The 22686-nt window shown below is 46.3% G+C and overlaps 9 protein-coding genes across 9 annotated transcripts; all 9 read right to left on the reverse strand.

The window, feature by feature from the left end:
• Positions 1–686: 686 nt before the first annotated feature.
• Positions 687–1905, reverse strand: N7478_000571 (uncharacterized protein; the record flags this gene model as incomplete). Its single annotated transcript, XM_056916786.1, has 4 exons — positions 687–818; positions 887–1069; positions 1130–1456; positions 1792–1905. 4 exons carry the CDS (start codon positions 1903–1905, stop codon positions 687–689), a joined length of 756 nt encoding a protein of 251 aa, XP_056784666.1.
• Positions 1906–2612: 707 nt separating this feature from the next.
• On the reverse strand, positions 2613–4979 carry N7478_000572 (glycoside hydrolase family 78 protein; the record flags this gene model as incomplete). Its single annotated transcript, XM_056916787.1, has 1 exon — positions 2613–4979. The coding sequence occupies one exon, from the start codon at positions 4977–4979 to the stop codon at positions 2613–2615; it is 2367 nt and encodes a 788-aa protein (XP_056784667.1).
• Positions 4980–5799: 820 nt separating this feature from the next.
• Positions 5800–6856, reverse strand: N7478_000573 (uncharacterized protein; the record flags this gene model as incomplete). Its single annotated transcript, XM_056916788.1, has 3 exons — positions 5800–5875; positions 5942–6028; positions 6084–6856. The coding sequence occupies 3 exons, from the start codon at positions 6854–6856 to the stop codon at positions 5800–5802; spliced, it is 936 nt and encodes a 311-aa protein (XP_056784668.1).
• Positions 6857–6865: 9 nt separating this feature from the next.
• On the reverse strand, positions 6866–7411 carry N7478_000574 (uncharacterized protein; the record flags this gene model as incomplete). The annotated part of the gene is made up of 4 exons (XM_056916789.1): positions 6866–6911; positions 6983–7113; positions 7180–7301; positions 7357–7411. The coding sequence occupies 4 exons, from the start codon at positions 7409–7411 to the stop codon at positions 6866–6868; spliced, it is 354 nt and encodes a 117-aa protein (XP_056784669.1).
• Positions 7412–8702: 1291 nt separating this feature from the next.
• N7478_000575 (uncharacterized protein) lies at positions 8703–9566 on the reverse strand (the record flags this gene model as incomplete). The annotated part of the gene is made up of 1 exon (XM_056916790.1): positions 8703–9566. One exon carries the CDS (start codon positions 9564–9566, stop codon positions 8703–8705), a length of 864 nt encoding a protein of 287 aa, XP_056784670.1.
• Positions 9567–11003: 1437 nt separating this feature from the next.
• N7478_000576 (Mg2+ transporter zinc transport protein) lies at positions 11004–11690 on the reverse strand (the record flags this gene model as incomplete). The annotated part of the gene is made up of 1 exon (XM_056916791.1): positions 11004–11690. One exon carries the CDS (start codon positions 11688–11690, stop codon positions 11004–11006), a length of 687 nt encoding a protein of 228 aa, XP_056784671.1.
• Positions 11691–11791: 101 nt separating this feature from the next.
• On the reverse strand, positions 11792–13909 carry N7478_000577 (uncharacterized protein; the record flags this gene model as incomplete). Its single annotated transcript, XM_056916792.1, has 1 exon — positions 11792–13909. The coding sequence occupies one exon, from the start codon at positions 13907–13909 to the stop codon at positions 11792–11794; it is 2118 nt and encodes a 705-aa protein (XP_056784672.1).
• Positions 13910–14137: 228 nt separating this feature from the next.
• On the reverse strand, positions 14138–15992 carry N7478_000578 (pyridoxal-dependent decarboxylase domain protein; the record flags this gene model as incomplete). The annotated part of the gene is made up of 2 exons (XM_056916793.1): positions 14138–15742; positions 15801–15992. 2 exons carry the CDS (start codon positions 15990–15992, stop codon positions 14138–14140), a joined length of 1797 nt encoding a protein of 598 aa, XP_056784673.1.
• Positions 15993–17293: 1301 nt separating this feature from the next.
• N7478_000579 (putative membrane-tethered transcription factor (SPT23)) lies at positions 17294–21707 on the reverse strand (the record flags this gene model as incomplete). Its single annotated transcript, XM_056916794.1, has 3 exons — positions 17294–17425; positions 17493–20942; positions 21000–21707. 3 exons carry the CDS (start codon positions 21705–21707, stop codon positions 17294–17296), a joined length of 4290 nt encoding a protein of 1429 aa, XP_056784674.1.
• Between the last annotated feature and the right edge of the window lie 979 nt (positions 21708–22686).

The raw sequence follows: 22686 nt of genomic DNA on the forward strand, positions 1-22686 counted from the left end.
TCTGATCCTCCGGGCGATCATGGTCAATGGATTAATGTTGGTATTATTGATCAAACGGCCAACGAAAATCAACATACTACCACTCACACGATCAGAAAATTCCAACAGTGAATGCGCGCATGGGTATATATGAAACTGCACGAGTCCAAAATGCACAGAAATTCGATTTAAACTTTATATCCAAGCCTAGGAAACACTGCTTATCTTGTATCATCATCTCGGTAGACCTGAAAGTTGCCGACTAACCGGGAAGTAGCCGATGCGGGGAGTGCCAAAGCAAATCCGATAATATAGTAGAGCTCATTGGTTGATTCTCTATAAAAATAAATAAACTATTTTGAATGTAAACTACGATGCCTAATATTTCACAGTATTTAAGCAATCGATTTCTAGAAGGGCTCCCAATTTTGAATCATCGAATGGGTTGTTGTCGTGGTTCCAGTCTTCGGCGTCCTGCTGGGATGCCGATGCCCCGGGATACCGATATTAAGGTGAGGCGGGGTTGTATGATTTATGCGTTCTAATAATCGGCTATATGCAGTACGAAAGATCAAATAATGGTAAATAATCTTAGAAAGCCTTCTATGAGTCATAAATGCGCGCAGAAGCTGATCGAGGTAGTCGAAAACTCTTCCACAAAAAATAGACAAGTGAAAAGCAGTAAACAAAGAGAAGGTGAGAAATTGTTATGCTAAACTCAACCATTCAAGTAGCATACTCTCCGGTCTCTCTAGATAGCCTTTGACCAATTTCAAGAATGTGACTGCCTCTCGTCCGTCAATAAGTCGATGGTCGTATGTCAGTGCGATATACATCATCTGTGCGAAACCAATATTAGCCTAGTAGTATGTCAAGCAATATTTTCATTGACTGATACTCTACCTACCGGTTTGATTTCAACTCGCCCCTCAATAGCGACTGGTCTGTCCTGAATACCATATGTTTCTATTCCAGCAGTCTGGGGCATGTTGATAATAGGTGTACCAAATAAAGACCCCCAAATACCACTATTGCTAATTGTAAAAGTTCCACCCGTCAAATCATCCATCGTGAGTTTTCCATCTCGGGCCTAGGGAACCATGTCAGATATGAATCAATTTTCAACATTGGAAACGCACAGATAAATTACCTTAAAAACCAAGTCGGCAATGCCCTTTTCAATCTCAATGATGCTCACAGATTCAATGTTTCGTAAGACCGGGGTAACCAGGCCTTTTGGAATAGTCGCAGCAACGCTCAAATCCGCATAATCGCGATAAACAATTGTATCACCATTTCCAATAGAAGCGTCCACAGCCAGAATTTGCTTAAGACTAAGAGCTGACGCGAGAGCCATCGCTCCCATGAAACCGAGCTTCACGCCGTGTTTCTCAAAGACTGATCTTTTATTGTTCTTTCGGAAGTGGATAATATGGGACATATCAACTTCATTGAATGTTGTCAAGAATGCAGCGTTCTGTTATGACTGTTTCAATTGTTGTGCGGTCTTTTGCCCGATGCGGGTCATTTTTACCTAAGGGATAGTCTGTCAGTATCATGATACGACGGCGTTGCAAAACATCCACAAATTCTCAAGGGCTCATTGCGAGGGGCCTATGCTCGAGATTACAGTTTTGATCTTCTTCACTCAAAGATACTGAGGTCTCATTCTGTAATTTAGATGAGGTTTCTCTTGCCCTGTAGCTGGTTGATTTTCCGCAACTTCGATTTCTGCAATCTCCTGGCTTACCGACACGATATCTCCTTCCCCACGAGTAGTTGGCAAATAATCCCAGAGTGAGGTGAATTCACAGATACATCGATCTTATCGGTCTCAATTGTGGCTAGCTCCTCGTCTTCTTCAACAAAGTCTCCAGCCTTCCGGCTAAACTGTGCAAGGGTCCCTTCCGTGATCGATTCGGCCATTGTTGGGACGCGTACAATTGTCTTTGGGCCATGCTTGTGACTTGAGCTTGTGAAAAGACGCACAGCATGACTTTTGTGAGAAATCCTGCAAATATAATAATTACAGCTCAAAAGACTTTGCGTCCGGTCGGGAGTTCGTGCGTTGAAGGTAAATCGCCTGTTCGGGTTGCCGTTGCTGCGCACGCACTAGTGATTCGGCCCAAGCCCTTGGGAGACCAATGAAGGCCCATAGTGATGCCAGGAGATCTATAACAGAAGAAGAATCTATTCTAACAGGCCATCGAAAAGCGCCATGATAAAAAAATTTAATTTTAGTTTTTTTGTTCTTGTAGCAACGAACGGGTTGAAGGCAATCCTTTTGGGCTCGGCCCAGTGTGGCCTTGCCGACATTCGAGTTACCGACAAAGGCTATATGATGATAGCTGCGACATGCTTTCAACTTTATCTAACTAGAATGGTGGGTAGGCAATGCCTACCTTGCAATAAAGTTTCAGGTAGAATGTTCGGAAATGCTGTGGGGATTATTGGCAAAAATAGGTGATATAGAATGATTATGCCTCATATTAGGAGTAAATCATAGCAATCATGATCATACGATACCTCAATGGGATTTCACCACCGGAGTAACATAAGTCTATATGCAAAATGGAAAATTCGAAAAGAAGTAAAATCTGCCAAAGTGATTTGTTCTGCAGTGAAATGGCGCCTCAACTGAGCTGGAATGTAACAACAGAGGTTCCACTCTTTAAAGGTACACCGTTCTTGTAAGACGAGGTAATTCCGTTGACGGCCACACTCTTGCTCTTGCATCCCACCGGAAGCTGTATTTTGCCTGATGTTCCTTGTGGAGCGGTGACATTCAAATGGATTTTTGTCTCCATAACCTCCCACTTGACAGATAACGGTCCATAGCGAGTCATTACCGTGGCAGAGGCCCAGTCAAGATCGAAACCTTTGATAGCAGGTTGAATGAGCCATGATTTATATCCGGGGGTAGCTGGACGAATTCCCGCGATGTGCTCTGTCAGAACATATGTTGCTGCACCACCCCATGGGTGGCTAAGAGATGTAAAAAGACTTAAGCCGGGAGATAAATTCTGACCAACATATTCCCAAGACGCTCCGCTGGCGTATCTATTGTCAAGCATTGCTGCCCACAGGTTATCCAACAGATATTTAGCAGTAGATGTGTCGTTCGCTACCATGGCAGCTTCTAACAAGAAGCCATTCGTATTTGGAGAGATGTCGGCAGATGAGTCGTTGGTTGTTGATATATCCTTATATCCAGGAGCGAGCTTAAGAGCGGAGAGCTTGTCTAGTGATGCAGTGGCCCTTTTCCCATCCGCCACACCTGAAGTTATTGCGAATGCGATATCTAAAACCCCATAGCTGGTATTTGATGACACGCTGTGTGAATAGACCGACACTTCATCATTCCAGAGGCGTGCATTAATTGCTTCAGACACTTCTCTCGCAATATATCTGTACTTATTCGCACTACTCGAGTCTTGCAATTCGTCCGCCACAATGCTAGCCTCTTTCAAACACTGAACGACAGCCGCACTAATAGCAGTCCCATTGGCGTCGCCGAGGAACCCACCAAAGCCCAGTAGACGTGTTTCCCTGTCGATTTGGTTGATAATCCACGATATTTGCTTTTTGAATGAGGGCCAGACCTCTCGTGCCCAAGAAACGTCCCGGCTGCGTTGGAAATATCCAGTAAATGCCAAGACTCCTAAGACCTGATAGTCTTCAAGACCGTCGTAGAATTCGGAGGTCGCTTTTAGAGAAGAGGGTTTATAACCAATTTGCGGGGCCATATTTAATTGGCCTGTCGATATTTGTGTTTCCAGTAGATAATCCAAGGTCCCACGGATATGATCCCAGCGAGATGTGGAGGCAGGAATGATTCTACTTGTATGGAAAAAGTCTCCCATCCAAACCAAACGGTCTCGCTTGGCTCCATCCAAGCATAATGCCTTCGTATTAGGTTGAACACCATATTCGGAAAGACTACCGGAAGATTTCATGTCGTTCTGATAAAGAAGGGTTCCATTATTTGCGTGGACGTTCACATTCCTGACAAGTGCAATCTGGTCTTGGTAGGGACCGAATCCCCAGCCACCCGCACTTTGCTCGGAAACACCATAATCGGCAAGTGAGATGTTGAGTACTTGGCTTCCTTGAATACAGACAGACAGCTGTGACCCATTCAAGAGAGTAGTCGAAATATCATACCACTTTCCTTCCTGAATTTCAAACGGAACAAGGAAGCTTCCGACAGCTTGGCTATCCAGAGTAGTCTGGTTAACAAAGCCCCATCCAGATGCCACGACGATCGAGCTTGGTGGGGTCAGAGTTCGATTTGTGTTGACATAAGATGTTTCGTTTGGCAAGTTAGAGACTAAAAGAAGCAAGATACCCTCTCCTCCAAAAGCCTGGGAAATCGACCAGCCGGTGCCTCCACGAACTATCTTGCTTGAAAAGCTCAGAGTATAATCACTGAATGAATTTCCAGCAGCACTAACAGCTGGCTTTTGGCCGCGGATATATGCTCCATCTGCGGTGATATCCCAAGTAGAAGTCTGAGAGTTTGCATCAAAACACGCAGCTGTAACTGCATTGGCACCGAGCTTCCAAATAGCATTATATGTTGGATTGGAGCTGCTGAAAGTTGATGGAAGATCTTCAAGATCAACATGGTCGATTGTCGGTATAAATCCAAATTCTTCGAACGTGACATGCCCTTTGGTTAACAGTTTGATAGACTGCCATCGCTGTCCTCCTTGAATGAAGTAGGATTTGACTGTTCCTGGCTCTGTTATGTTGAACGTCTCAACGCGGAATGTGTTAGAAAGACCGCTCGCCATGTAGTAAGGGCCATCAGCCCAAACATGGTTCAACCCGTCAAACTGTTCGGTATACTTGACTTCAATCTGGACAGGCCCATCCAATTGCGAAACTTGGAAGTAGGGAAATCCAGCAACCTCCGATCCATAGTCCAAAGTCAGCAATGAACCTTTCTCGGGGCCTAAGGTAATGGATTTCTCTCGACTCAGAGCCTCGGTGCTCATGCTGGGATCCATGCCGACATGATACCTCTGGGGCAAAAAGTTACTACCAAAATTAGTCCTCGATCAGAAAGTGCTAGATTTCGCGACATGCCTTTTCGATGCATTGCAGACCGTAAGGAGACTGTTGACAAGAAGCAAGCCCCAAAAATTGTGGAGCCCCATCTTCATCAATTTTGGCTTCTTCAGTGACAGGAAGCTCAAAATAGGACCATGAGCATTGAATTCTGCAGGTCATTTATATCTGCAATCTTTTGTTTCTCCAAGACGGGTCTCGGGATGATGGTTGCCGAGCTATTCATCTCACTGTGCGGAATCTGTGAGGAGATCTCTCGGCTTCCCCGCATATTTGAGAAGAGGTAATGATCATCATTTCCCTTCAGGCTATGCCCACTCGGATGATCCGATAAACCTTGTGTATGAGGAAAATGAAGAAAGAAAAGCCGACATAACTGCCGGTTAAGATTATCGCCTTCTAGTCAAGACCCTTAAGATCTTCATCGGCTGGGGATTATGAAGGATGATGCAGTGTGCCCACTCGGGTCATGAAGACCCACGGCTGATATACACCAAGTTGACCAACACGTTAATTTACAGACGAAATTAGTCGATAATCCTGACTTCTTACTGCCAGAGGTATTTTATCAGGCTTTGAAGTCCGTGTTTTAATATTCGAATAACGTAGCCTTTTATGGATATATGAGCAGGAACTTGAAAATGTATAGATAAACCTAAATCACAGCTGAGACTGAGGAACAACATGAAATTTCACGGTACAAGGTTTGGCTTGTGGTCTTTTCAATGGAGTGAGAAGGCCACATTTCTAATTTGCGGTCGTAGCTTTGACAACAGCGCTAATGCTACTTGTAACATAATCGATATTGTCATTGTTCAGTCCCCTGTCAGAAAAAGACAAATCAGTTAGCTTCCTGGGCATTTATTGAAAAGGGGAGGTTTTGACGTACGCAATAGAAATTCTTCCAGAGTCTTGAAGATAGACATGGTACTTCTCACGGAGAATAGTGACCTGTTCCACGGAAAGACCCACATATCTGAGTTTCATCTGGTTAACTTATGGGCCGAGTTGCTAAAATATGGCTCACTTACGAAAACATTCCATTCTGGTCAGTTATATGATGCCAAGTTCCTGGGGTCTCCAGCTTTTCCAGCCCTTCTCTCAGTCTAAGCCGGCGACGCTTCAGAGCATTAGCCATGTCGCGCACTTCCTGTCGCCATTGCCGTTCTAAACTCTCATCCTCCAGAACAGTTTCAACGATCTTGGAGCCAAAATCGGGGGGCGCGCCAGACTCGGCGCGGGCGAGGAGTATGAGCTGTGTCTGAACTCTCTGCCCCACCTCCTCATTAGGCACCAGAACTGAGAGAAGTCCAACGCGCTCGCTATACAATCCGAAACTTTTGCCATATGTCGAAACAAAGACAAGTGGGATTTCAAGCTCGGCAAACAGACGAACACCTTCTAAATCCTTATCAGTGTCCCCCGAGGCAAAACCAGGATACGCGGCATCGAAGAATGCCAGGTGACCGCGTTCCAAGAACACCGTAGCTAATTCTTTCCACTGATCAAGTGAAGGATCACTTCCAGTTGGATTCTGAGCATTAGACTGGAGAAGAATGACAGATTGAGCTGGCAATGATTTTATCGCTGCCGTAAAACCAGAGAAGTCGAATGCGTTTGTCTTGCTGTTGAGGTAAGGGATGAATGTAGGCTTAATCCCTGCGGATTGAAAGACAAAAGGGTGGTTCACTGAGTTCAGGTTAGACAATATGAAAATATCTATCAAAATATCCAGAGGGAGACGAACACCAAGTTTCACTTGGAAGGAAAATTTCGGGATTTCTGGAGTGTTTCCAAGGCGCATAGTGTTCCTTTAGAAACCTGGCGCCAACATGGCACCCTCCACTTGCACCCAGCGTCTGAGCTGAAATGAGTCTGAAATCATTGAATTAGACCTTTTTAGATTATGAATCCATGGCGCATCGATTACCTTTTCTCTTGCAGGAGACGATGATCCCCAAATAGTAGCTTATTGCTCAAATCCCTATATTTCTGCGAACCTAGAGCAGAAGGGCGATATTCGTGATGCCAGTCGGGGTCATTGAATATTCTTCGTTTTGCCTAAAGTCATGAATGTTACCGATTGAGTTCCAGGGTAACTTTATCTCATTGTATAGAAGAACACACCTCTTTAACACTCGGCAGTACGTATGATTTACCTTCGTCCGTCCTGTATGTACCCACGAGAAGGTCGGCTCTATTGGGGTCGTTATCGGCCCGGAATTGAGTAAGTAATGTGGCTAGGCCATCTATGTTTGTTGTTTAGTGCCAAATATACGTGATTGGAGCAATTATAAAGAATACCTATCTGGCCAGCTGGCACATCTTGGAAAGGGTTTGCAGGTGCTATACTACCCATTTTCGGAAACAAAGAAAAATCGCAATTTAGTTTTCAATTTCAACAAATATCATTCAAATGCTTCTGTCCAATCTATTTATTTAACTTGATGCGGGGAAGTACGCGGCTTGGGGCAATTGGTAACTAGTATCACGCAATCATCAATGCGCCATCCCGAAGTCGCTTGTTGCAATAACGCATTAGTCAAAATACGACGCCAATGTGGTAGATTATCAATCTCCTTTTAAATTATCTGTTCTTTACGGCCCTATCGGGGGTTTATGCCTGCTAGTCGTGATATGGGCGAATAAACTTTGTTTTCAAATGTTGTATGCGAAGTTGCCGTGGTCTGCGGTTTGGAAGCTAACCTAAACGCGTGGTCCAGATTTCTTATCTTTCAATTATGGAACAAATCATTAAAATATCAGGATTTATTGAATCCGGAAAAATTAGCTTGAGAATATCTCGGCGGAGAAAATTTATGCTGTCTTCACGGCATCTCATAATTGCAAACGGCCTTAATCAACCTTCGACTGGATGGCTCATTCTTTACCCGTCCAATTTGATTTGGGAAAGAAGGAAGGTCTTATACAACCACTTGCCTACCAGTGATATACATTGGGGTCTCTTCCCATGCATCGGCCTAAACTATGCCCCCAAAAGTATTTCAACATCAAAGAAAGCGAAAAGCCACTTGTGAATGGGTAGACGATAGTTCTCCAGACCGCTGCTTGCCATCTTTGAAACAGTCAAGAAGGCGATTGCAAGCGACCCAAAAATTATGACCAAAGAGATGGATACTCATGAAAGAAACACCGGTTATCAAAGATATCTCTTCAAGTAATTACTAGATTCATGTTTAAACTCACATCCAATCCGCCAAAGCTCCCAACTAGAAGGATTGCTAGAGTCCCTGGTGATCTTGGAGACATTCTGTCCAAAATAAGAAGTGAAAAATGAGAGAGGAAGCTGTTTGATTGGTAAGGATGTCAGAAAATGCTCAACTTGGCAGCTTGGGATTCTGGAAGGCCCCACAAAGATGATGGTAATAACGGTAAAGAGTATAATGACCTTTCCCTGCCGAGTATAGCCTCGTCAGGTGAAGCTTTTACGCATGGATTGTCTAGTATGCAGGAAATACTATAGTCGAGATGATGGACAATCATCTGTACGCTTTTACTGGACACAAAGGCTGGGACTACAGTGAATTCTACCTATGATATCATGAAGCTCATAATACGACCAATTGATCGAGACCCAATTAGGAAAATGATTGATATTTATGTCAGTCAGATTTTTATTCACCCAAGAGTTAGTCTTGATGGCGGCTTCCACTGACAACTTGAAGGTTCAAGCTCTTGACTTCGCTCGGGAGAGAAGTCTCGTCTAGCAAAATGTCCTGATCGTCTGAGTACACCTCGCTTTCCATAACCACATTTTGATCAAGTCGATCCCCACATCGAAGACTCCTAATATATAGCCATGACAAACTGAGAAAAACGCTGAGTACTATGAAAAACAAGTGCAAGGAATCACATAGCTTCGACCAGCACGAGCGCGTGCGGTAAATGTTGGGCATTGAAGAGCAATGCCGGTCGATTGCCTCGCTGATCTCCACGATATCATCATATGTGTGATCAAAACATTCCAAAACTGTGCCTTTGAAATCGATTTCTTCCCCACCTGTAGAGCATATCTGGGAAATGGCATTCGGTGAAAGGTAAGGCGGATCATACGACTGTATCCAAATATCGCAGCTTTGGCTTTTCGGCGGCTGAGACGAATATTCATTGTCTGAAGAATCCGCTTCGACTTCGGCTTCAGGGTGTGATGGTGGTAGGGGTGGAAGCATATCCTTGTCTTGGTTCTTTTTGCTTGCTTGCTCGATTGCTTCTTCACAGCTGGAGACAAAGCCGGTCTCGCACATAGCAACTAGATCGTCCTGAATATCTCGCCCGCTAAGAACTTGATTTGCACTGTGTTGGTTCTTCGACGCATCATGGAGAGGTATATTTTGTGAATTGAGGAATCCATGTGGGGAAGATCGCTGTGTGATCTTATCGGATAATTGATTTTGAGAGTCTGGTTGCCCAATTGTACCAGAAACAGAAGCAGCAGGTGAGATCACAAGCGCTACGACCGAAGGCAAAAATAAAGATGAAAAGAATGGTCGCATGTTTCGAAGTTCGTCACCGATCGCGTCTAGACTATGTTGAGGTACGCAGATTTTTTGGATGCTGCAAAATCCTGGATCTTTCTTTAATTTAAGTGCTATCTACAAGTTATAAAAGAACCCATCTGTGGCAATGCAAACCGTGGGAAACTCTTGGTCCAGGCAACTCTGAAAAGGACTTGTCTCGCGTCTTGGCGCAGCTTTCCATGACGACGCAAATACTAAGCTGCACCCGTATCTCCGCCCGTCAAGTGTCTAAATGTTCGTAAGGATGTTTGCCTGTCAGTCTAACCATTTAGGGACCAAAGGAATAACTTCTAATCATATTGATTGGTAGTTGAGGCAGATGACCCTGATATCTGCTCCACCAACCTTGAAGTAAGAACCGGTCGCGCTTGATCTATTCCTATGCCAATTTTCAAGTTGATGACATGACAGAATTGTGGCAGGTGGCTGGCTCGGGCATAAGAGACATAATTCCGCTCGATTTTCACCCGCTGACAGTTCCACTTTCTTTACCTTGGCGGAAGACACATATCACAGCCTTGAAAAGTACGTTAGGGTCCTGAATATTCATGGAAATTTGTTTCATCAATTCCATAATGTGCCCAAGAGTACGTACTCCATCTCGGCAATTGGGCTCCCCACAGAACCTTGTTCAGATCAGCGGCTCCGCCTACGCAGACTACGTATAGCACCCAGCGGGAAACCCCCCGTCGGCCATATTTCGAGTTGGCCAGATAGCTTATGCTTGTTTGATTGAGTTAACCAAATTTAGTGGTTCGCTCGTAATTCAGAACTGCATGACTCGTTAAATTCATGTATGGCCTACCACACTACTGAGCGCCTGACACCAAGGGCCGAAGAATGCAGCATACACACTCGTATCACCCCCGTGCCGGAAAATGCACGGAATTCCCCGTGCGAGCTCGAAACACTTGCCAACGAATCTTAATAAAATATTCTCAACTTGAAAGCCAGTGTTTTTCGCACGGGAATCGCAGTTAATCCCATGTATCGTGTTCTTTCGGAAAACTCGCCGGATCGATTGTCTTTTTGATCTGCTGCGCCACAATGCGCGTTCTTCTAATTTCGTCTCGTTATTTTACTAACAATTTGCTTTTTTTGACAAAATCCGCTCGTGGGATACCTGGAAGCCAGGATCTGTGTTCATTGCATGCAGGAAAGCCCGGAATCTGCGCGAATATCGGAACTGTCGAAAGGCTTAATCGATAATTAAGCCGACATAGCCTGAGATTCCTCGATAGGGTAATATTATAATTTTACCGGGCAAGGGGTACGGTTTTGAACTTGGAATTGCATACAACTCGCAGTCAAATTTGACTATTTGGCCGGATGAATTACCCCAATGCGCCGCAATCTTTTTGAGAGAATTCATTTACAAGATCAAGTCCATTCCATTCCATCTTGAAGCTATCTCTATACAGTCTGAGCTTCTGTATCATTTGAGCTGTTTTTGTGACGGGAAATCCACTTCTTAACCGCCCCAGAAACATTTCTATATGTTTTTGGAGCCCCTCGACTGATACTAAGATCACTGTCTGTGTGTTGGCTAATCAGTATAAGGACAACTGCAACAACACCAATCAGAACACCCAAAGCTCCAAGAAAGCAAAAGACCATCTGCCGTATCAAGTAAGACGAAGGTGGTGCTTGCATACTGAGAAAGCTTGTCGCAAATCCCAACGGAAGAAAGAAAACGGTAGCGTAGGTAAACAATGCGACGTTTGCGTTCTGTCGCCAAGAGAGATCAGTCATTGTCTGATCGTATTTTGCTTTCTGAGTCTCTTGTCGCAATTTCAATATTTGAGCAACCTTTCTAACGTCGGCCTCTGTCGCTTTGAAATTCCGTTCGACGATGTCGTGAAGAAGCTGAACTCTGTTGATCGCGTCGCGATAGCGATACTCATCATTCCTTGTCCATCTCGGTCTCTCATTGGCAAGTCGGTCTTCTCGCGTTCTCCAATCCTGGATATGCTTCTCAATCTGGCCTAGATCTTCTTTCAGTGTTTCCATCGCTTCATTCATCGATGACCAAGTCTCATGAGAGTCAAAGTAGCTCTTAGGAGAGATATTCTTTAAATCGCTTTGTTCTAATGTATCCATAATCTCCGTGTGTATAAGCGAGGTACTTTGGTTGATCACAGAGACTATCTTGAAAAACATCAAGCCCTCGAGAACCCTTCTCTGCTGCCATATCTGCCGGTTTAAATTAGACCACTGAGCCCATGAACGAGGGGGAACGACAGCCATACCTTTTCTGTTTCTTTTGAATCTTCACCAAATACACGCTTCAAAATCTGTTCATCGTCATCTTTATTTTGATATCGATCTTTCCTTCCACATTTCGACTTCTTCACAGACAAAAAAGACAATTTGGATTCCCAAGAGGCAGAATCACTAGTAGTCTCTACTGTTGTTTCCATAGCAGGATAACTCTCGAGGAAGTGGCATGTCCAGTACCGGTCGAAGAAGTCACCAACGAAGCGAAAACTCGCGGACCCGCGGACAAGCGCAACATCCTTCCATCCATGAATCGCTCGTGGTGTGACCATTGGACATCGGGTGCGAAGAATGTCTTCAATCGACCTCTTACTAGATTTGCCTGACCACTCGCTCGAAGCAGGATCCCATTCGCCAAATTCCATGCCATGCTCACAGTCTGGGGAATGTGTGTGGGAATCTATCGTCTGGCGATTGTTCTTGGCTTGGGTGCGTTTGCTTCCTTTTCTATAAACAAGTTGCATAAAACTACAGTGGAACTCTGTTTCCCAAACATTACGAATTCTCACGGCTTTGTTCTCGAGAAATAAGCTGTGTGATGCGTGGCGGTCCAGAAATGAACGCATGTGAATTTGTTCCTTGTCGGTTGATGCGAGGAATGCCAGTGACGCAACTTGAAGATCCGGCTGTGCAAACCATAACAGTCGTTTCTTGGAATTTGTGATATTGCGTCTCTTTTTCAGTCTCTCCCATGACTCCGACATAGGACGGCTGAAGAATGGCTTGCTGGAGTGATTGCTCTTTCGGGGAATATCGATCATCAAATTACCACATCCGTGCGGTCTACTCGCATTGCTTGCAAACTTATTTAGGAGTCTTGTCTCGACACCTTCGGGCTCCCCCTTTGCCTCCTCAATGGCTAGTTCCACATACTGTAAATGAGATTGTTGCCTGTACCTCTCAACAAGCCAGTTGTAATATGTATCGAAAACCTGGGGAAGGTTTGGTTTCCGATCAAGGAATTCAGGGTAGTTGTATAACCACTCTTCTGAGGGTTCAACAACAATGTTTTGGTCAAGGTTTGGATTGAGCTGGACGATGGGGCTGAAATTATCGGGCGCCGATAGTTTTTGGGAAGGAGTCCAAGCTGGAGGTTTTTCGGTTTTGATCCTATAGAATGAATTCCATAGAACGTAATGAGCTTCAAAAGATGTATGCAGGAAATAATCACGAGAGGAAGGAGGGTCAACCGGAATTTCATATTCGCTTGAAAGGCCTCGGAATAAGCCATTGCAAAGGAAAAGGCTCACTAGGTTTTCTCGTGCTTGATTTAAATCAACTTCAAACTCTTTTTTCTCTTCGGTCTTCAATGCATTGGGGTTCTGCAACTCCTGTGGTCTGGCGTCAAAAGGCTGATAGTGTTCGGTGATGTATTCAGCCATCAGAAGCCTCATGCAGTCTCTTGATGGATTCTCCAATTGGTTCTGTTCTTCTGATACGTATTTTTCCTGGGCTTTGATAGCGCTCCTCCAACGCGAATCTTGAGGATCCAGGAGTGGCACACCAGAGTATTGGAATCCGTAAAACAAAGCAGTGTCGGAGAATTGAAAGTCAAATTGGCTCTCCCGAAGAGATCTCTTTACCGCAAGCATTCGCTCTTTGAACGGACTATTGAAAGCTGTGAATCGCTTCAGAATCTCCACTTTTGCCTTCTCCGAATTAACAATCGATATGCTGGTCTGGAATGTGGTTTGCTGCTTGGGTTTCGTTTTTTTCATCTTCATGGTATCGTTCTTCTGCGGGAACATTTTGCTGATGGCGGATACTGCATTCCAAATCCAAACATGGTCTACCAGATAGAACGACCCGGTACCCTCTTTTTGATCACGGGGCCAACCATACATTGATCTTTTATTGGCATTTTGAAGTTCTTCAAGCCAAGTGTGGATCCATGTATGTGGTTCATCTGCCTGTATTCCCAGATCAGATCTAAATGAAACATCTTCAGGCTCATTAAAGACTCTGAAATACTCGTAGATCTTGAGTATTTGGAATGGAGCATTCGCTGGCTCATTCGGTGGCAATTGCTTTGAGGAAGGCATTGTCGTTCCTGTTACCCAGTAGTTCCGAGAAAAGGTGCTTTTCTGTCCCTTGGCACGTCTCACAATCCAACGAATATGCGCTCGACAGTGGCTTTTTATTCGATTCCTGAATGGATTCATGGGTTCATCCGCTGTTTTTGGAGCCATAGCCTCTGCCACGTCAATCAATAGCTTGAAAGCAAAACTGAATATTGTTAGTTTCTACTGTGTGATGAGTTATGGGCCAACCTACAAGCTGGCAGAAGGACAGACGCGGTGACCTGACAGATCACCACAGGTCATAGCTAAATCGCAATCCCTTAGATCCGTTGAAATGTTCCAGTAATAGCCATCGCCTACTGGGATCATACAAACGGATAGAATATTCTCGACTGCGCGCTTTATGCTTTTTTCAACGATCCGTTCGTCTTGAGCATTGCTGGCCTTGGCATGGACTATAGGCGGAAGGTTTGCATCCCACTGAGGAGCGTTTGCCTCTTCATTCTCGTTCCTTAAAATTTCATTGATATCCATGTCTTGAACTGTCAAAGTAAGACGTTTCCAGTTTGAGTTGTGATCTTCAGAGTGCAGTAATATCAGCTTGTACCCAACAACCATCTGATGCGATGACTTTGCTTTGACATGATGCGTCTTGTTTTCTGTGACTTGGGCGTATGTCAAGGGTTTCCCATTTACCAAAAAACCTGCTATGGCAGCAACAGAATCTGGATGGGATGTTTCTTCGGACTTTCGGTATCTCTCGTTGTCGTCTTCGCTTGAAAACTTCTGGATTTGAACAAAACCGAACCCTCCAGGGCCAGGTCCCTTGATGGCACAGTCATTTTTCTCACTCTCCTCGTCCTCGTCCTCTTCACCCTGAAAATTCCTTTTTGAAGGTTTATTGAAATTGCACGCCGGTTCAATAAAATCCAATTCCCGTATGCGAAAATCGAAATTGTTGTAATGAAGGAAGTCCATGTCTGTGTCCTTGTCGTTATAAAACATGATTTGCTCTACCACAACACCTTCCTTTACTGCCCATTGTTGCTCCAGTCTCCAATCTTTGCCGTGGAATTCTAATCTTGGCCACTTATTATGAAGCCAAGAAGCACGAGTTCGGAAATTCATGTCAGGAAAAGTGCAGTCAACCCCAAGAGCGTAGCGCTCATCTGAAAACGAAACCAACCCCTCCTCACGAGACGAGGTATAATAGGGTTCAGGCATGTCTTTATCATCGAGGCAAAACAATGAGGATGGACCGCATCCGAGATATTGAGTAATTTGCATGGCTTGTCCCCATCCCGTCACAGTGGCAGTTGTCCCCCCTTCACCAAAGGGCATATAAGTGGTTGTCCTGAGGCTTTCTTCTTCGCCTTCACAAAAACCTTGATAGTCAATATCATCTAAATTGGGATTGTTGTCCATGGCAACCTCGGATGTAGCCTGGTCTGCATTTTGTTCATCGTGGCTTCCGTACTCGAGGGTTGCTCCTGGGTTTTCTTCGCTGGGAGGTTTTTCTTGAGTTTCATTTGTGGAACCTGTCGCTTCCCCTTTCGTCTCCTCTTCTGGTGAGTCTTTCTCTCCTTCTTCTGCCGCATATCTGTCTCCTTCTTGTGTCGGTATTACAAGGGGGGCTGGATTAGACCCGGGTTTCGCTGGCTCTTCTGATAATACTTCTCCTCCCTCTTGAGTGGACATGCGACGGTTATTCTCTTTCTCGGCGGCAGACAAATCTTCTTCCTCCTCTTTTCGAGGAACCCTGGCTACAGGTGCCTGATGATCTGGTAAATCCCATATCACCAACTCATCCACCTTTGGTTTATAAACTTCAAAAGGCGAAACAGAGTCGATATTCTAAACTTTGTTATTAGCAGGCTGTCATGTGCCAATGAAGTAGAAGATGGCGTCTTACATCCTTGCCCAAAATATACTTCTCAATCATATTAATCTCAGCCAATTGCTTCAAATCAACATGATAGAAGTCCGAAACCTTTGGATGGTTTTCCGGCCCGATCAGTTTAGTTGAGTGTTCCGACCCTGCGCCCAAATTTGGGTCTCTAAGTCCTTCATGCAGCGAAAGCAGGCCTTCCGAGATCCCAGCCATGTTTGAGAGCAGAATAATAGGTACCTAAAGTACCCGTCTACGACTGGGATACTAGTAGCACAGGTAGGGACATGTTGACTGTGACGAACCTGAATTCTTTTTAACAACATTTCCATACAGGTCCCCCTTTTCATTAGCCTCATTTGAAGCGCCCCTAAATGGTACGCTCGAGCTTACTACCATGCAGGACAGCAGCTAGCTCGTGTTGGGTGCACCCCCGATGTGATAGGCTTTGCATAGATTGCGCTCATTGTATTCCTCCCCCTCAACAATAAATTCAGCCCACAGATCCTTCGCGCATGAACTGACTCAGTCTGACAAAACTAGTGGCTCAGACCTCCCTAGCGATATGGGCTTTCCGACTGTATGCAGCTCATTGCCCCGCTTGACGTGTCTGCTCCGCTCTGCCCTACCAATTGCAAGGGATTAGACCCAACGAAAAAGCAAAGAGGGACCATGAACGGGGGAAGGACGGAGTGATTTTCTCCAATACATAATACTCTAGGATATTCAATTCAACTTTTTGTAGTCTCCTGACTCGGGATAATGAAAACCGCCCCGCCCAATAAGTGGCATTCATACTCCGGGATGTTTGTTATGCATCTCACGGATTCTCACCTCTAATGTTTCGTTCTAACTTTTTGCGAACAGTGGGCCTTGCCCCTATACATAGATGATCTAGGATTATTTAACCGTGACTAATTCATTTCTCCCGGTTATTAGTTAATTGTATGTTACTGGTGGGAAAATACTCATCGCCGAATATCCCAAGCCACGCCATGTTTTCCGCATCCTAGCTCGGTACCCATTGCATCAATTTATCGGACTTTGACGAAGACCTTTAAAAAAGACCCCTGGGGGCCACTAATGGAAACGTGTTTGAAGATACTTATTTGGTACACAAACCTAGCCTACATAGAACCAACCATAGCCTTCAATCTACACGTTCATCGGGCCGAGATTTCTGTCCCACTTTCCGAGGACTCAAAAAGGCTACTTACTGTACTCAGTTTAAAGGTTATTTGGAGCATCCAAGATTGCAATATTCATCAAAAAGCAGCGTCGAGAAAATAGTTTCCAGATTGATTGTTCTATGCTCAATACAAAAGGCCAGTTTATGACCATGCTTCTGCAAGCTTGAATGTATGTGTAGTCGTACTCTGTCATTATACGCAAAAAAGATAAAGATGAAAAAGTCAAAGACAAAAAAGGTAGAAGGTGGTGTTAACTCGCTCAATCAGAAACACCGGATCCATATATGAAGGTAAACACAAATAAAGAAAGAAAAAACAAAGGAAATCCTAAATGCCCATTTCCACAGCCCGCTGTGTGTAGCGAGCCTTCACAAAATCAAAGCTGTCCGTGACGCCTTGCCAAATTCCAGGCACGTAGTTCCGAATCCACGCGCCAATAACCAAAATGAGAAGAGGAATCTAGGGTATGTTAGTACATCGTCCATTTACGTTATGATGGGTAAAATAATATGGTCTTGAGACTTACCCAAATGAAGTATAGGTTCCGATCACTTCCAAGACCCTTCATGCGGCGGGCCTGGTGTTCTCGGAGATGTTTCTGTTGCTCTCGCGAAATGACCTTTCCCCCGATTGTTATTTCTTGGAGGTCATCCTTTGCTGAGCGTGGTCGTTCGGGGGTAGTAGGAGCAGGAGTGGCACTTCCTGTTGCTGCTGCCGCTGCCGCTGCCGCTGCGGCGGCGGCGGATGTAGAGGCGGCAACGGTGGTTTGCGCCTCGAAATGTTGATCCAATGCTGCCTCTGTTGCTGCACGCAGCATGCTTGTTTTCTTGACTTCAGCCTCATCCTCACGAGGTTGCTGGTGAGGGTATAATTCATCGTAAGAAGGTGGCAATGTTTGGCCAGCCGGGGCGGTGTTACCCTTCAGGTAATCCCACCATCCATCGGCCGCAGGACGGTGAGGCACAAGATTGGTGATACGACGCATCATCTGGTTAGGCTGGTAGTCGGGCATAGCGGGCATAGGTGGCAACGCAGGGATGTTAGGAAAAGCATTAGCCATGCTTTGCTGGAAGTGGTTGATCTGTGCAGCCAGGTGATTCCTCCAAGCAACAACCGCCGCTGGTGGTGAAAATCCACGAGCATCAGGGTGAGTAGCGCCTTGCTCGCTAGCATCGACAACCGGGGGCATGATATCTTGGTGCAGACTAGACCGCCGAGAGACATTGAATTGCAGAGGGGCATCGTCAGAGTCATCAGTGTCCAGCTCTTCACTGTCTTCAATCTCCTCTGAATCATCAATTGCATGGCCCAAGGAGCCAGAAGCCGATGACGATTCCCAGAGAGAACTGAGCGAGGCAGAGCTACTATGTCTGCGGCGTGAAGTAAGCGACCCAACACTGCGAGAACGGTAATGACGGGAAGGCAGCAAAGCGGCCTGGTGTGCGGGCAGTGATGTAGCCAGGTCCGCAGGGGTGAAACCGCGAACACTTCGGGAATTGGCGTTAGCGCCGGCCAGACGAAGTCGATGCACAATATGAGCATGTCCGTGCATAGCAGCTAAATGCATTGGTGCGTTACCAGTGTTGTCTTGCACATCTGGATTGGCACCACGAGCCAACAGTCCTGCGACGAATCGGGTCAACCCCAAAGAGCCTGCAAAATGAAGAAGGCTCTGCCCTGTGCTACTGCGAGCATTGTACCGTGGTGGCCGTGGGCTGTCATCAAGGTCGATGAACTCCAGGTAAGTCAGCATCTTGGAGTCAAGATCACTGAGCTTACCTTGGGCTTCCAGGCCGGGAACTTGGCGCTGATGACCACCAGACGAGCCGCCCTGCATATCTTTTTGCATGTTCAAGAAGGCATTCGGGTCACTGCCCATAATCTGTTGCGCTGTCTGGAATGCGTCTGCTTGACTACCCAGCTTCTGGCCCAGGATATTAAGAGCCAAACGATACATCTGAAGCTCACGATCGTCGACATATCGGAAAAATAGCTGCTGCTTAGGCATGAGAGGTTGAGGTTGCTGTACCTGACCAAAGGTTGGATGTTCATGTTTGAACATGACTGAGACCAGACCCGGTTGCAATGCAGGGGGAGTGAGGCAGTTAAGACATTTGTCTCCCCAGAATGTCGTAGTGGTCGCAAGCGTATCGCCAAAGACAACCTCCATACCGGGATAAAAGCCGCTTCCCAACAACGTAACCTCTGTGCCGCCGGTAATCGATCCTTCAGCAGGGACCAGCTTGTGAATGACGGAAGGTAGACGATTAGGCGTGGCGGCGAGGGGAGGCCATATTTGGCTAGCTGAATTCGCGCCCAGCGTGAGCGCTAAGTTTGCATCTTGGAAGCTGTTGCGACCCGAGCCTCCCGGCGTACCTGGACGACTGGGATGAGCGGAGTTGGGTGTTGAGCCCATGGGCTGTTGGGCCAGGTTGTCCAAGCTCTGACGCTGAGCTGGAGTGGGATTAAAGAACGGGTTGTTGTCGTTGCTTTGGTTAGGGGTTGGTGGTCCGTTTCCATATTGTCCCGACATCGATGCAGGCGTTACAAATGGTCTCTCTGTCGGTGATGCATATCCACGAGAAGCCGCAATTTGTGCAGCGTTGTTCATTGCAGAAGATGACTGGCCAGCCTCCATTCGTGTCATGGTCAGTCCAGATGGGAGTCTTCCGGAGCTGCTATGCTTCCGTCGTTTGGTCTGTGGACCTGGGAAATCGGTCGGAGAAGCTTGCCGAGACAAAGCTCGGGGAGTATGTGAGTTTGCAGGAATGGCATTGGCTGAGCCCTGGGCGGCAGCGAAAGAGCTTGGTGTGAGTTGATATTGAGAATTAAACCTCTGTTGAAGACCCTGAAGATCAGTGGGTGACTGGGGTGATGCGAACGGCCCATTCGCGCCCTTGCCATCTCCGTTCGACCCCGATGGGAAGACATTGACGCCAGGCATCTGAGTTCCATCGGCTAAAGAAGGCGAGGGGCCTGTTGGTGCTGGGGCAGCAGGCGCTTGAGTTTTATGGTCATCAGTGATCATGATAGAATTGGTGATTGCCTGAGCAACAACGTTTTCCAAGTGGTCCTTTATGGTGAAGATAACTTGAAAGCCAAGCTTCTCGTTCTGGTGTCGACAGTAGCAAGCAATGCGCATTGGGAGCTCAACTTGCATCGAGCCCGGGGGAATCAGCGGCATTTCATTGTAACCTGTTGAGGCGTTTTTGGATGGTTCAGTCCATTCCTTGATTTCACTCGTGTTGAATACTATAACTCGCTTCTCCTCATCCTTTTGAAATAGCTCGTCTTCTTCGGGTTTCCGTTGCTTTTTCCGGGACGCCCGCTTCCGTTCTCTTTGTATACATCCTCCACAGATCACCACGTCACCACCTTCTAGTGGTTGCTCTTCTTTTGATCCACTCGGGCTTGACGAAGTAACACCCCTTGTACGTGCAAAAGCTCTTTTTAGCTTTTCACGGTCTTGCATTGCGCTCGTGCATACCAAGCTTGTGTACAATTGGTATGTATCGGGGGAGGGTTCGGTAGAGGGAGGTGCGAGAAATTTGAGTTTGGAGATGGTATGAGATGGCAAGCGAAGTTTCTTGACGCCCACCGGGAGTGGAGAGAGAGTCAATCGGATCGGTATTTGTGTTTCGACGCGCGATTTGAGTGAGGTTGGATGTACAGTGAGAATTGGTTGGATGGAGTTGGCGTTATCAACTTGCATTTGAGCCGCAGACGAGCCAAGGCCACCGTGGAACGGGAAAGAGGCGGGGGACCCAAAGTTCATGCTAGGAGACATCGACTGTTGGTGAAGCGGAGACTGGCCATTCATGTTAATACCGCCAAAACTTTCTTCCAAAATCGAGGATGGAGACTGTGTGCCCCATTGAGGAGCAGAGAGGCGCTCGGTGTCATTTCGAAATGTCCCTGAGAACGGAGATTGCTCTTTCGTGCCAAAGGCAAAGAATGGCGATCCAGGTTGGCCATGCTGCTGAGAATTAGAGGAATTTATAACTGGGTATTTGGTTTTATCGCTATGACTCACAGTATATGAGGATGTAGGTAAGCCAGGGGCTTCATTCGATACCGGGACCGCAGGTGTGGTATTAGGGCTCCAGAACTGCGTTTTGTTCCCATTTGGAGGATTTGGTGGTATCGAGTTCTCGGTCTTCAATGGACTGGGGCTGCTCGCAGCGCTCTCAAAGTCAAATGCCGCATCCATAGCCTTGTTGCTAGACTCCAGGTCAGGATCCATGGAGAATCCACCATGCACTGGAAAAGAAGGATTGATCGTAAAAGGAGACTCCTCTTTGACGGACGACAAGTCGGGGCGCATCCAGTCCTCCGTCGGAAAGCCAGCAGATGTCAGTGGATTCTCACTGTGGGCGACGGAATTTGAGGAAGCGACGGATGCATGGCGCAAGTGATTTCTCGGCGATTCGGAAGAGGAGCTGCGGCTCGAGTTGTCGGGAGACTCTGCTGGCGACTCCGCTGCCACCACAGGTGCTTGTCTCAGGGGGTGTCGGTCTTGATAGGCCTTCGAGGACTCCGGAGCGGCATTCGATCGGTTATGAGTTACATGGGCGAATAGATCGTCAAAGTCTCCACCAGCAGCGTCTGAGGGCATATCCAATTTGGTCGGGTCAAGAAAATCCATGTTGGCGTCTCGAAAAGTGGACTCCATCTCGTCGTCCATAATAATAGGGTCCAAGGCAGGGAATGTCGGGGAGGATGGTGCGTCTAACGGTCCCATACTTTACTTGCCCTTGTCTTGATCGTTGGGATTCACACTAGTATAATGCGACCTACCACCCTCCAGTTGTCTTAATTTATATATTGCGATTGTCGCGTGCGGATTGTTGGACAACGATCGGGGGAAGAAGGATTGAATCCAAATTGTCGAGGTGGACTATCTCATGTACTGTACCAGGACCAGTCGTTTATGACCATGATTCCTGGAGCAAGAGAATAGGAGGAGTATAGTATCTTCAATAGGCGGAGAAAGGGAGTAGGAAGAGTTGCTGGGGTAAAGAAAGCGACTGCCTGTGTGGAGTCGAGAAAGGAGAGCGGGAAAAGTGTGAGGGCGGATCCAGACCGGCAGAAACGGGAACGTGCGAGGGGCGAATAAGACAAGCGCTTTGTTAATCAGAGTAAATATATGGTAGAATGAACAAAATTGTTTAATGGGGAGTTGAAGAGTAACAGTAGATAATTATACCCCAGTATATATTCTTGTATATGTAGATCTGAGTAATATAGCTGGGATTACGGTGTGACCATCGCAACATTTGTATGTTCAAGTGCGTTTTTTGGGTGAGAAGTGACACCTGAGGCATCATTATTACCTATACGGGATGGCGAGCTGTGGGCAATACACCTTGTTACCCGTAAATAACAGTAATTAATCCTATGGTCTCATCTGATTTGTTTTTTAGCTCCTCACCGTATTACCCACTGGAGATCATTACACCATTAGAACCCTGGAGACCGCCTTGGAATACTTCAATTCTTGACTTTCTTGTCTTTCGATGAAGGACAATCATACATATCCCTAGGGCTGGTATGCACTGTTAACTGTCTTGAGAAATGATCCGCCATTAATAGACCCCCCACGTCCCACCCACCTCCATGGCCCTCGCACCCTCGCGGCACCGGCCACAGGTTGAGTTGCGGGTGATTGGGCCTTGGCTGCATTACCGAGCACCAAACAGGAAGATGACGAACACGAGCCC

This window comes from Penicillium angulare (assembly GCF_028827245.1).
Source record: "Penicillium angulare strain IBT 27051 chromosome Unknown utg000001l_segment0_segment0, whole genome shotgun sequence".
NCBI classification, from domain to species: domain Eukaryota; kingdom Fungi; phylum Ascomycota; class Eurotiomycetes; order Eurotiales; family Aspergillaceae; genus Penicillium; species Penicillium angulare.